Below are 14,382 nucleotides of genomic sequence, written 5' to 3' on the forward strand. Positions count from 1 at the left end.
AACAGCGTTATCCATGTGTACTCCATCGTATACATACAGTTTCGTATAGGCTATGCCATTGTTTGCGGTGTGTGGAGGATCCATTGCTCTCCTCTTTCAGCACAAGGTCCTGAGTCATTCAACCACACACACCCCTAGTCTATTCCCCTCAGTGAGGCAGGGTAGAGAGGTGTGTGGGAAGTAGAGAAAAGGCTGAGTATGTAGAGGGGGAGGGGAGCTACAGCAGGGTGATATAGACAGGGTGCAATGGGAAAGAATGCTATGTGTCTGTGGAGGACAGACAGAGAGCGAGGGAGAGGAGGAGAGAGGGAGAGTAAGGGGAGGAGGGAGCAGAGGGAGGGATGGGAATAGGATCTGAGTTGGAGAGTGGAAGCAGCGTGGCTGGCCAGGGCGGACTGCTGAATGAAAGGGCCTGTTGCTCTCCACCACCGTTCGTTTTTTGTCCCACAAAAGAGCACATGTCCAGAGCAAACATAGGAAGGCTCTCCAACAGTCAAGCACCAGGGGGAAGGGACAGAATCACCAGTACACACAGACCTTTTGGAATTCTGCATCACTCCATTACTTAGCCCTACAGGTTGCAGGGGGAACTACCATTGCTATGAGCGGGGTAAGTGTAAAGGGAGTTGAGCTGTTGTCCCGGTGGCTGTTGGTCCTACTGGTCCTATTCGCACCCCGACATGGGAACACACACCCCCAGTGCTTGGATTACAAGCCCCCCTTCCAGCCACGGGAGCCTCTGGTCTTCTGTAAGGAGTATGCCAAGTTTGGTTGCTGTGACCTGGAGAAAGATGACAAGATCTRCCAGAACTTCTACAAGATCATGGACTACTTTGACTACTCGGGTTACGTGACCTGTGCGAAATACATACGCACCATCCTCTGTCAGGTAAATTGAAGTCTGTCAGTAGTCAGATGTTAGCTAATGACTCCTTATCTAAAACAGTCCACAAAATTGCAGGATATTTGTAGAATGGATTCTCCTCTTGCATGGTTTTAAAACCTTTTCACTTGTTATAAAATTCTAATTCATCACAGGACATAAAACAATGTATACAGATTAAGCTATCACATTTCATGAAACTATATTTCATTCAGATTTGTACACCCCTGCGCTACTGAAATGTACGTAGGCATCATGATAATGAAATGCCCCAGGCCTTTCCAAATGTGCACGCTGTAGATTGGAACAAATTATAGTTGGAGGTATTATGGAAGACCTTGACTTGACTGTTCGAGCATGAGAAACGACAGCACTGTTAACAATGGTGGATTTAGGGTCCTGAACCACAGTACCACAACATCACTACTGTAAACGGATGACTTGTTTCTCCTCTCCAATGATGAGAATCGCAGCCCATGTGAATGTGTCCTCAGCTTTGTTTGGTTTTGGATCCAGTGGAAGTCACAGGAGGTTGGTGGCACCTTAGTTGGGGAGGACGGGATCGTGGGAATGGTATCAAACACGTGGTTTCCATGGTTTCCATGTGTTTGATGCCATTCCATTTGCTCCGTTCCAGCCATTATTATGAGCCGGCCTCCCCTCAGCAGCCTCCATTGGTGGAAGTGAGCTGTTGTGCTTGGCACTCAGCTCTTCTATCAGCCATGCTGAGATACAGGCTGTGTGGTCAGTGGCTGGAGACCCAATGCCTACGGCCACTTAGCCAGGGTAAACTCTGCTCAATGATGCCCTTTGTCCGAACAGTTATCATAGATACAGGGGGCTGCTTGTGATCTGTCAAGAGGTCCACTGACCACCAGCGAAAGAAACATTGATTTCCTGTCTGGCCACTGAACAGGATATACAATATCATATTTTCACTGGAGGGAGGGAGATGGAGGTGAGGAGTTGAATCCAGATGAAGTAGTTGAAGGAACTATACCGTCTACTTGTGGTAAGATTAAGGCTGACTATTGGGATACAAAACAAGTAGTAACATTGAAGTCTACCATTTAACTAAATACAGCCTATCCTATACCTCCTTCCCAACGTTGGAAGCTGAGAAGTCTCACATTTACAGTGATCGTGGCAACGTGGAACTCTGCAGGTTTGTCCGATACGATGTGGCACATGTGCACTCTCATTACCGCTCACCTCTTTTAGAAGGAGGGCCTTTTTAGAGTGTTCTTTGAGTGTATTTATGTTGTCTTTGGTGACTTATGGAGGAAAGGAAACCAACACACACAGCTTTAACCCTACCAGCTCACCCTGCACTGTGTAGTCAACCTTCTTTACGATCACAGTGTTTGTGGGTGTGCTAGTCTAGGGTTGTTTCCACGCTAAACTGTACAAATTCTAACGCCACATCTGGTTGCCATCTCTGTGAACAAAAGGCATGTGGATTTAAGTTTGACGAATTTCTGTTGTCAAAACTCCCTATCCCATCGAACGCCGGCCTAAATTACAGTATTCCCAAAGGATTTAAACAGAACGTTATAGTTGGCTAAGTGACTGCATTATCAGGGCTGCCTACAGTAGAGGCCAGAGGAGTCAACACCCATTTGATAAAACGAGATGAAACAGGGCAAAGAACAATGACCAGGGTGCAGTTTTTCAAAAGTTATCTATCTGGATTAGGATTACATGCATAGAAATAGAATGGCTAGAACTGTCAAATCATTGACTTGAATGTGGACTCCCGTTCTGCTCATTCTATTTTATATGCATAGAATTTCTTTATATGCATTTAACATTTTTGAAAAACTTGGCCCTGTTGATTTTGGGCTGAATTACACAATAAATTATATGGTCAAGGGTAGCGCTGGTATGTTAATTACAGAGAGTCATAGAAGGGTAATTGCCACCTAGAGGTTTGTGTCTACAGTGCCTTGCAAAAGTATTCATCCCCGTTGGTGTTTTTCCTATTTTGTTGCATTACAACTTGTAATTTAAATAGATTTTTATTTAGATTTTATGTCATGGACATACACAATATAGTCCAAATTGGTGAAGTGAAATTTAAAAAATTACTTGTTTAAAAAAATCTAAATTTATTTAAACCGGAAAAGTGGTGGTGCATATGTATTCACCCTCTTTGCTATGAAGCCCCTAAATAAGATCTGGTGCAACCAATTACCTTCAGAAGTCACATAATTAGTTAAATAAAGTGCACCTGTGTGCAATCTAAGTGTCACATGATCTGTCACATGATCTCAGTATATATACACCTGTTCTGAAAGGCCCCAGAGTCCGCAACACCATCAAGCAAGTGGCACCACCATGAAGACCAAGGAGCTCGCCAAACAGGTCAGGGACAAAGTTGTGGAGAAGTACAGATGAGAGTTGGGTTATAAAAAAATATCTGAAGCTTTGAATATCCCACGGAGCACCATTAAATCCATTATTCAAAATTGGAAAGAATGCCCACCAAAACTTACAGACCAAGCAAGGAGGGCATTAATCAGAGGCAATAAAGCCCAGACCTCACTCCAATTGAGAATCTGTGGTATGACTTAAAGATTGCTGGAACCCATCCAACTTGAAGGAGTTGGAGCAGTTTTGCCTTGGAGAATGGGCAAAAATCCCAGTGGCTTGATGTGCCAAGCTTATAGAGACATGCCCCAAGACACTTGCAGCTGTAGTTGCTGCAAAAGGTGGCTCTACAAAGTATTGACTTTGGGAGGGTGAATAGTTATGCACGCTCAAGTTTTCTGTTCTTTTTGTTTGTTTCACAATAAAAAAATATTTTGCATCTTCAAAGTGGTAGGCATTTTGTGTAAATCAAATGATACAACCCCCCCCAAAAAATCTATTTTAATTCCAGGTTGTAAGGCAACAAAATAGGAAAAATGCCAAGGGGGTGAATAAATTCGCAAGCCACTGTATGTTTGGCATAGATCAATAGCATTTTAGATTCAGACTCAGAGATTCCCTTTTTCACCTTGGATTGAAACTTAACCAAATAAGCATGGCATGATATCAATCCTGCCCTGCTTAGCTTCACTGAACACTGGGCTCTTTTGATACACTTTCTCTGGATAGTTCCATTACATGTACAAAGGAAATGGGACTCAGCATGGCCGGATTTGTTTGTAAAGACTTGAAAGGGATGGCACCCTGCTGGGCGATAGCTGGGAAACTATTTAAGATCTGCAGAAACAAATGAACCCCTCAACAAGAGCCAAATCTAGATATTTTAAGATCTAACAGAAATTATGTAAGTAAAAAATAAACATTTACCCCAAGGTGCTATGATGTGATGTGATATATCTTACATTTTGTATATAATCAAGGCATTTCATGCATGCTTTTATATTCTTTATAGTGGCTATATGCCCACATTTGTCAGCTCTTACCTACTAGTTTTTACTGTACCCCCAACTCAGGTACATAGTGTGGCTGTGCATAACACATACCACCTCCAGATTGCCCCCTTTTCGTTTACGTCACTGCCTGACAATCATGTGACTGCATAATCCACCTAACAATTCATGGTCAGCAACAGATTTTACCCCAGAGTTGGCCAGTGCTGTTGATGTTAAAAGCTTTGATGTTGAGTTTTTGAGCAGTGGTTTGATGGTACCTTTGAGAGAGCATATCCCAGATTTAAATATGAAGAAGTAAATAAATACTCAGCAGAACTCCAGAACACATTATGCCCACTTTGCCTTAGACTTGGAATCATATATATATATATATCATTAATCAGAGTCTTTGTAACAGAACTGTCTTTTTCAGTACCAGTCGTTACAGTGGTTTATATGTTTTGCATAATTGTCCCAACGGTTTACCAGTGTCAAAATGAGTGTAATTTTGTGTCCTTGACTTAACAAGGGATTGGACGTTCCAAGATGCATTTAAACAGGCCTTATTTATTTCTAGAATAGTTATTACTAGCTGATCTGGTTAGTACTGGGATGAGAAGAGGACATGCTGAATTACAAATGTTTTCAAGCTTAGAGAGAGTACATCATGAAAATAGCTGCACAGTATCACGAACAGACATGGCATAGTATTAACCTGTGGACTATACTTTTGAAGATTATATACGACATTACACAAATCAAGTGGCTATAGACTACAGCTTAAGTGGTAGCTCATTATGAAAGTTATCAGCCGATAAGGTAGGTCTACTGATCATGAAGTTTTGCTCATAAGCGTGTGTTGTCCGAGCCCCAATAGCTCTGCCACTTTTCAAACAAGGTTTCCTTATCCTTGCAGGAGTGCTCTCCCTACTCTGCCCACCTGTATGATGCTGAGGATGCCAACACGCCCATGAGGGAGCTGCCAGGCCTGTGCGGAGACTACTGCTCTGAGTTCTGGCACCAGTGCCGCTACACCATTAGCCTGCTCACCGACAACAACGCCACAGTGGGCATAGAGGACGACCGCAATAAGTTCTGTAACTTCCTGGAACTGAAAGACAGGGAGTACTGCTACCCCAACGTGCTCTCCGACGACAAGCTCAATGCCAACCTGGGAGATGTTCGGGCGGACCCCGAGGGCTGTCTGCAGCTGTGTCTGCAGGAGGTGGCCAACGGCCTGAGGAACCCGGTGGCCATGGTCCACGCCGACGACGGGACCCACCGCTTCTTTGTGGCCGAGCAGCTCGGCTACGTGTGGGCGTACCTGGCCAACGGCTCCCGTATTGACCGGCCCTTCCTCAACCTGACCAAGGCAGTGCTCACCTCGCCCTGGGCAGGGGATGAGAGAGGCTTCCTCTGCATGGCCCTCCACCCGCGCTTCACGGTGGTGCGGAAGGCCTATGTCTACTACTCTGTGTCTGTGAAGAAGGAGGAGAGGATCCGCATTAGTGAGTTTACATTGTCCGCTGATGATATGAACCAACTAGACCACTCCTCAGAGAGGTAAGACAAGTATCACCAAATGGCATGGACTGAATCAGAACCTGTGGTGTCATCGGCTCCATTCACATGAATGCATTTGACATTTTGAAACAAATCTGAACGAACCAGCAGATTTGAAATAGAGATCTGCAACTACGCTTGTCCTATCAGATTTCTAATTTAGTGATGTTTAGTCATGAGTGGTTTTCTTTGTAGAACTATTTTGGAAGTGGTGGAACCTGCCTCGAACCACAACGGGGGCCAACTTCTCTTCGGGCATGATGGCTACCTCTATATCTTCATCGGCGATGGCGGAAGAGCAGGGGACCCCTTTGGAAAGTTTGGGAACTCCCAGAATAAGTGAGTCACTGTGCTCTATATATTTCAAACACATTCAGGGGAAACAAATTAGGGGGTGACATTTAGTAATTTTGTGTATTTCTAGCCTTCACCTCATGTTGATGTTTTTTGAAGGTCAGAATGATATGTTCGCTTCAGAGACATACATTTTTAAAGTGTTGACGATATAGTTATCATTCAACTAAGGACACCTAAACAGTAGTGTTGGAGTATTAGAGCTAGTGGTGGATGGAAACGCTTAATGTGATGTGCTGGCTCTTTAAAGTATACTTATTTACAGACAAGAAATTACAGGAAAAATAAGGGTTCTCCTGGCATGGGCAGGGGTTGGCAGTGCCCAGAATCTACAGAGTGTCACAGGGCCATTCAGAAATGACTTAAAGCCTCTATAGTTATAACACAATGGCAGAATTGTACACACAGGGATATTATGAAAAAAACATCACTGAGCTTTGGACAGTCTGTGTCTTAGAATGCATTTTTATTTTGAACCATGGGCAAGGACAGGGCATAACATTGCCAGTCAGGTTCTAAGTGAGTGCCACCCCCACAGCGTATTGGTCAGTGGCCAGTCTGGACCTGCAGTGCCAGGCCAAAAGTAATACTTATGGGGGATGTTGTCGGGCCTTTTCGTACCATGTGATAATCACTACAGTCTTGTGTAGTCGAGCTTCAAAAGGGACGTTTACCTCTCCTTTTAAAGACCTGAGTGGAGGAAAAATATCTGCTACTCTGTTCAGAATATTACGATGTAGATGTAAATGTGGTGCAGAGGAGGCTGGTGGGAGGGGCTATAGGAGGACGGGCTCATTGTAATGGCTGGAATGGAATAAATGGAACAGTATCAAACAAATCACAAAAAAAATATGGAAAATGCATGATTGATTCCAGCCATAACAATGAGCTCATCCTCCTATCTTCAACAGCAGCAAGACGTACAGTAAGAGCAGGTGCTCTAAATCAAACCTTGTTATGCGTTATTCTCAGAAGAGGGTTATGTCTAGTTTATAGTTGGGTAGCTCTAGTGTATAGCAGAATTCATGCATGCGGAAATAGAGGGATCTTTACATCACAGCTTTACCCCGGGGGCGGTACTTACGGTAAAGGCATTCTATTGAGTTCCATTGGGTGGAAACATCCCTTTCAGTTCATCGCAGGAGAAGAAAGATGAGCAGAGGGTTTCTTGACAGCCAATGAATGGGAGGCCAGGGATATGAGGGTTGTGGAACCTGCCATGGCTAATATTTACACAAGACGTGACGCTGTGGGCCGAGAGAGAGAGAGAGAGAGAGAGAGAGAGAGAGAGAGAGAGAGAGAGAGAGCGAGAGAGAGAAGAGGAAGAGAAGAGAGAGAGAGAGAGAGAGAGAGAGAGAGAGAGAGAGAGAGAGAGAGAGAGAGAGAGAGAGAGAGCGCACTGTATATATACATAATATGACATTTGTAATGTCTTTATTCTTTTGGAACTTCTGTGAGTGTAATGTTTACTGTTCATTTCATGATCTTTGTGCATCTATAACGTACTCACTCATCATTAAACATAAATGTCTTTGATGACTGTTGTGATATACTAGCCTGGTCTCGTAGACTAGACGCAACATAGTAAACAGAAATCCGGGACACTCAAATTAGCATGATATGTTACGTTTCGCATGGTTACATAAGACAGATGGTTACTTAATGAAAGTATTGCAGTATGTATGATGCGTAAGTCTAGCAACCCAAAGGTTGTGAGTTTGAATCTCATCGTGGACAACTTCAGCATTTTTGCTAATTAGCAACTTTTCAACTACTTACTACCTTTTCAGCTACTTTGCAACTACTTAGCATGTTAGCTAACCCTTTCCCTATCCCTAACCTTAACCCTTTTAGCTAACCCTTCCCCTAACACTAACACTTTTAGCTAGCCTTAACCCTTTAACCTAACTCCTAAACTTAACCATAAACCCTAGCCTAGCTAATGTTAGCCAGCTAGCTAATGTTAGCCACCTAGCTAGAATTCATAATATATCATACATTTTGCAAATTCGTAACGTATTGTACATTTTGCAAATTCACAACATATAGTACGTTTTGCAAATTCGTAACATATAATGCAAATTGTAATTTGTAACATACCATACGAAATGAGTGATGAACAAATTAATACACACCATACGAAATGTAGCATACATTGCCTTGAAAAAGTATTCACCCCCCCTTGGCATTTTTCCTATTTTGTTGCATTACAACCTGTAATTTAAATTGATTTTTATTTGGATTTCATGTAATGGACATACACAAAATAGTCCAAATTGGTGAAGTGAAATAAACAAATAAAAATCTACATTTTAAATGGAAAAGTGGTGCGTGCATATATATTCACCCCCTTTACTATGAAGCCCATAAATAAGACCTGGTGCAACCAATTACCTTCATTATTCACATAAGTAGTTAAATAAAGTCCACCTGTGTGCAATCTAAGTGTCACATGATCTGTCACATGATCTCATTATGTATACACCTGTTCTGAAAGGCCCCAGAGTCTGCAACACCACTAAGAAAGGGGCACCACCAAGCGAGTGGCACCATGAAGACCAAGGAGCTCTCCAAACACATCAGGGACAAAGTTGTGGAGAAGTACAGATCAGGGTTGGCTTATAAAAAAATATTCTAAACTTTGAACATCCCACGGAGCACCATTAAATCCATTATTAAAAAATGGAAAGAATATGGCACCACAACAGACCTGCCAAGAGAAGGCCGCCCACCAAAACTCACGGACCAGGCAAGGAGGGCATTAATCAGAGAGGCAACAAAGAGACCAAGATAACCCTGAAGGAGCTGCAAAGCTCCACAGCGGAGATTGGAGTGTCTGTCCATAGGACCACTTTAAGCCGTACACTCCACAGAGCTGGGCTTTACGAAAGAGTGGCCATAAAAAAGCCATTGCTGAAAGAAAAAATAAGCAAACACGTTTGGTGTTCGCCAAAAGGCATGTGGGAGACTCCCCAAACACATGGAATAAGGTACTCTGGTTAGATGAGACTAAAATGTATATTTTTGGCCATCAAGGAAAATGCTATGTCTGGCGCAAACCCAACACCTCTCATCACCCCGAGAACCCCATCCCCACAGTGAAGCATGGTGGTGGCAGCATCATGCTGTGGGTATGTTTTTCATCGGCAGGACTGGGAAACTGGTCAGAATTGAAGGACTTATGGATTGCGCTAATTACAGGGAAATTCTTGAGGGAAACCTGTTTCAGTCTTCAAGAGATTTGAGACTGGGACGGAGGTTCATCTTCCAGCAGGACAATGACCCTAAGCATACTACTAAAGCAACACCCGAGTGGTTTGAGGGGAAACATTTAAATGTCTTGCAATGGCCTAGTCAAAGCCCAGACCTCAATCGAATTGAGAATCCGTGGTTTGACTTAAAGATTGCTGTACACCAGCGGAATGTTGTCTAAATCAAATGATACAAACCCCCTCAAAAATATATTTAAATTCCAGGTTGTAAGGCAACAAAATAGGAAAAATGACAAGGGGGGTGAATACTTTCGCAAGCCACTGTATCATACTAGAGTGTCTCAGATTTACAAAATGGTCTGAGACAAGGTTGGATACACAATCACAAATGAAAAACAACGACAGAAGCACACACAACAATGACAGAAGCACACACTAAAACGCTCGTACATTTTCCTATGAATTAACTCCACCCCATGTGTGCGTAGGTCCACTCTGTTGGGCAAGGTGCTGCGTCTCGATGTGGACAACAACGATGACATGGACCCCTACAGTATCCCGTCGGACAATCCTTTCCTGGGGGAGAAGAGCTCGCTGCCTGAGATCTACGCCTACGGGGTGCGTAACATGTGGCGCTGCTCCATCGACCGGGGCGACCTCATCACCGGGCAGGGCCGTGGCCGACTGTTCTGCGGGGACGTGGGGCAGAACAAGTTTGAAGAGGTGGACCTCATCGTCAAGGGTGGCAACTACGGCTGGAGAGCCAAGGAGGGCTTCTCCTGCTATGACAACAGGCTGTGTCGCAACTCCTCTCTTGGTGAGTAGGCTACTCCTCCTACAGGCTTGGTAGAGGTGGCAGGCTGATCAATCAAGCATCAGTTCATTATAAGTTCAGATATTTATTAAAACCCTTAAGCGGCGTAAAATCCTTGCAGCATATTTCCAAAGCGAGATGTATTGTTGTATTACCTTTTTTCTTCTCAGATGACATCCTGCCTATTTTCGCTTACCCCCACAAACTGGGGAAGTCGGTCACTGGAGGCTACATATACCGCGGCTGCCAGATGCCTAATCTCAACGGCCTCTACATATTCGGGGATTTTATGAGTGGGTGTGTGTTTATACAACATAACCTACATTTATCCAATGTTATACTGATTAATATGCTTAAAATGTTCCATAGATTGTCATACCTCGAAAAGGAGTTGATAGACAAATGTTCTTAACATTGAAAGAACATTGCCAAATGTTTCAAATGCATTAAAACAATAGCATTACAATCGTTTTTTTGCCCTAAAACTCACTTGACACATGCACAATCTGAGTGACTCCTTGTCTACCTAGGCGGCTGATGTCACTGAAGGAGAACCAAAGCACTGGGAAGTGGGAGTACAAGGAGATGTGTATGGGAAAAGGCCAGACGTGCCGATTCCCCAAACTCATCAACAGCTATTACAAATACATAATATCCTTTGCTGAAGATGAGGCAGGTAACCTTGACAACTAGCTTTGCATGTTTTTGTGTCTCTCTGTGTTTTGTTCGTACTGATCCGTACATGAAAAGGCCATTAGAGGATGCATGCTGCTTGTGCTGTCACTCACCCAAGGCAACCATGAAAAATTGCTTCTCTGAGCTATTTCATGATGAGCGTCTTCTGCTTTTGAACAGCAATAAAGAGTTCAAACCCAGTGGTGCATCACTTAGTGCATGCTCTTTAACTTCAGATAAGTTTCAAAAAGCAATCTTGTTCAGAATTCCTGACTTCAAAGCTAATTAGAGTGGGAAGGGGTTCAAAAGAAACGGTCTGTCTTCGTTTCACTTTGAAAGTGTTGCATATCTTTGTGCTGGGTCTTAGATACTTATTACCCTCTTGTTTCTAGGGGAGCTGTACTTCCTGGCAACGGGAGCTCCCAGTGCGTCTGCCAGAGCGGGGGTGATCTATAAGATAGTGGATCCATCCAGGTATTAAACTAGGGTCCCAATGTCCCAACAGCCTGGGGGCTCTGGGAATTCATCTCGAATTAATGGCAGATTCCCAAAACAGACATACCTTTGCCAGATATACTAATGTCTGTTGTCCATCCAATTATTGATGTGGTCTTCAATCCCCCTGTGTTTGTTTAGTACATCTCTTACTTTAACTGTGTAATCACAAATGTACTTGCTCTGTGTCACACTAAGGGAATATCTGCTAAATCCTTTACCCCGAAATGCAATTTACTGAATATAATGTGCTTATCTATGATAGAATTGTTTTTTCATGTGGTTATGATAACGTATGATTAAAATGACACAATACTGTATTAGTAGGAGATAGAGTTGTCATATGCAGCATTGGAACAAATGGATTGTTTGATGGATTTCTCTCACCATCTAGGAGAGCACCTCCAGGCAAGTGCAGCTTCAAGCCCACTCTTGTCAAGATTAAGGGCAAGCTGATTCCCTTCCACCCGACGGAGGGTAAGTGACACCACAAACAAACACGCGTTGCTCTGTGTTTGCAGGCTATCATGAGTCATAGCGCAACACATCTCGGTCAGTTGGAGTGCTCTAAAGGGCTGTTTCTCTCGCTTGACTTCCTCTCTACAGAGTTTGTCATTGACAAGAAGCCGATGACGACTGCTGTGCCCACTACTACGGCTAGATCAACAGCTACCACCACGCTCCGTACTCCTCCGACCACCATGCGCTCTACGACGACGAGACCTACCTACAGACCGCCAACTGCAACCCTGAAGGCTACCGCTAAACTTGCAACGACGCGGGCTACAGTGAAACCTTCAACGATGAGGGCTACTATTAAACCTCTTACGACGCGGGCTACTGTTAAACCTGCAGCAACACCTTCCAACCCCACCTCAATGCAGCAGAGGCCTACTGGTACTGCTACACCTGCCCTGACCACCTCATGGAGGCAGGTGATGACGGCCAGGCCAGGTCATGCCACCACTCTTTCCCGGCAGAGAACGTCGTTGTCCTACACCAGGCCCACTGTTACCCCGAAGCCCCGACCACTGTTGACAACTGGAGCCAGAAAGCCCTCTCCACCAACAGCACGACCCTTGACCCTACCACAACCACACGACACGGTCAGACCCCCACCACTAGGGGTTACGACCAACCGGCCCCAGACCACACCAAGGCCCATGTACTGGACAGCTGGAACAAAGCCCACCACCCAGAGGCCTAACTTCACCCTCTCAAAGGCCCAGGACAAGCTCCTGAAAGGCCAGAGTGACAAGATAGACCGTTCCACAAGGAACCAGGTCAACAAGAAGGAACGGGGCTCCAAACCTGGGAAGCAGCGGCGCCGGAAGCACCGGGCTGGGTCCGTGAGGCTGATCAGTGCAGAGCAGCTATCGGACCGTGGGCGGGTGGAGATTTACATACGAGGGGAGTGGGGTACAGTGTGTGATGACTTGTTTAGTAGTAAAGCGGCTACGGTGGTGTGCCAGCAACTAGGATTCCCTGTAGCCCTGCGTGTGGCTAAACGGGCGGAGTTGGGGGGTGGCAGTGGCAGTATCCTGCTAGATGATGTGGAGTGTGAAGGCACAGAGAGGACGTTACTGGACTGCAAACGGGCAAAGGTGGGCAAGCACAACTGTGCACACGATGAGGATGTGGGGGTGGTGTGTGGCTACCACCACGACGAGGATAAATAATGAGCCAAAAGACATCTGACTGGGGGATCATTGCTACTCTCCTGTGCATGAACAGAATCTTCCTCTATGTACTGTACTTCCACTGTGGTCAGACACATCTCACCCTCTACTCCCCCACACATACTCACATACACTGCGAATTCAAGATGATTAACAGCAATTGTTGATTGTAGACTAGACTTTCTGATACTTTACTTCAGAGGCAGAATCCCTATCCTTCCCTTGCCGCCCTTCCATGAAAAAAGTGTATCACTTTACAATACTGCCCTCTGCTGAAAGAAATGGCATATGTTTTGTTGATTTTTTTTTTTTTTTACATTGTATGAATTGATAATCACATCTATATATATAATTATATGTTTTCTTTTTCATAAAAAAAATTCTACATGTGAAGAAGTGATGTCAAAATAATAATAATAATAATGATAATGAAAAGGAAGATGCTGGACATTGTGTGCTTTTATTATTGTAAAATTTGACGGATTATATACAGTATGTAAACTGTTTTTAAGGCCATTGAGACGAATAAACTGAGATTTCAATTTAATTCTTGCTCCTCATTTCTACTCAAGCAAGCATACTGCGTCACCCATTGACAACCAGATAAAACAAAACTGTTATTCAGAGGACTAATGCTGCGTTCACATGCTAGTCGGAACTAGGAAACTCAGAAATGTCCGACTTGCTAATAGGTTGTAGTTATACATGTTCCGACTAGCACTTGAACGCGGCATAATGCTGGACGATAAGGGAGAAGGGTGACATAATTTACAAATGAAGCATTTGTGTTTAGTGAGTCTGCAAGATCAGAAGCAGTAGGGATGACCATGGATGTTCTCTTGATAAGTGCTTGAATTTGACAATTGTTCTGTCCTGCTAAGCATTCAAAATGTAAAGAGTACTTTTGGGTGTCAGGAAAAATGTATGGAGTAAAACGTACAGTATTTTCTTTAGGAATGTAGTTAAGTAAAAGTTTACATAATGGTCCCTGGAGGAAAATGGGGGTGAGTCATGCTTTCTCAACTTCAGTCAACGGGAGGGTTTAGGATTTCATTTTTTTCCTAGTCCAGGGGAGGGTCATGTAATTTGTAATTGATTACTTTTTCTATTTCTCTGTGTTTTAGAATTAGTTGCTTATTAGGCTATATATCGATGTGTGCCCAATGCCGCCCCTCATCTCTGATTCTCTGCTGGGTGGGAAATATCAAGTGCGCTTATAGGCTAGTGTGGTCTCAACCAAATTATCCATAGACTATAAAGTATAGGCTACGAAATGCATGCCTGGAGAAGCACAGAGGAAAGTTATATTTCTAAGATAGCCCCTGGGATTGTGTAAATAAAACTA

General features: G+C 43.9%; 1 protein-coding gene across 1 annotated transcript; it reads left to right on the forward strand.

Moving 5' to 3' along the window:
- The first annotated feature begins 360 nt into the window (after positions 1-360).
- Positions 361-13,584, forward strand: LOC111960536 (HHIP-like protein 1). The gene is made up of 9 exons (XM_023982566.2): positions 361-889; positions 5,162-5,808; positions 6,004-6,147; positions 9,863-10,191; positions 10,359-10,485; positions 10,719-10,864; positions 11,256-11,337; positions 11,753-11,835; positions 11,965-13,584. Exons 1-9 carry the CDS (start codon positions 602-604, stop codon positions 13,035-13,037), a joined length of 2,919 nt encoding a protein of 972 aa, XP_023838334.1. The 5' UTR covers positions 361-601; the 3' UTR covers positions 13,038-13,584.
- Positions 13,585-14,382: the final 798 nt, after the last annotated feature.

This window comes from Salvelinus sp. IW2-2015, linkage group LG4p, assembly GCF_002910315.2.
Source record: "Salvelinus sp. IW2-2015 linkage group LG4p, ASM291031v2, whole genome shotgun sequence".
NCBI classification, from domain to species: Eukaryota; Metazoa; Chordata; class Actinopteri; order Salmoniformes; family Salmonidae; genus Salvelinus; species Salvelinus sp. IW2-2015.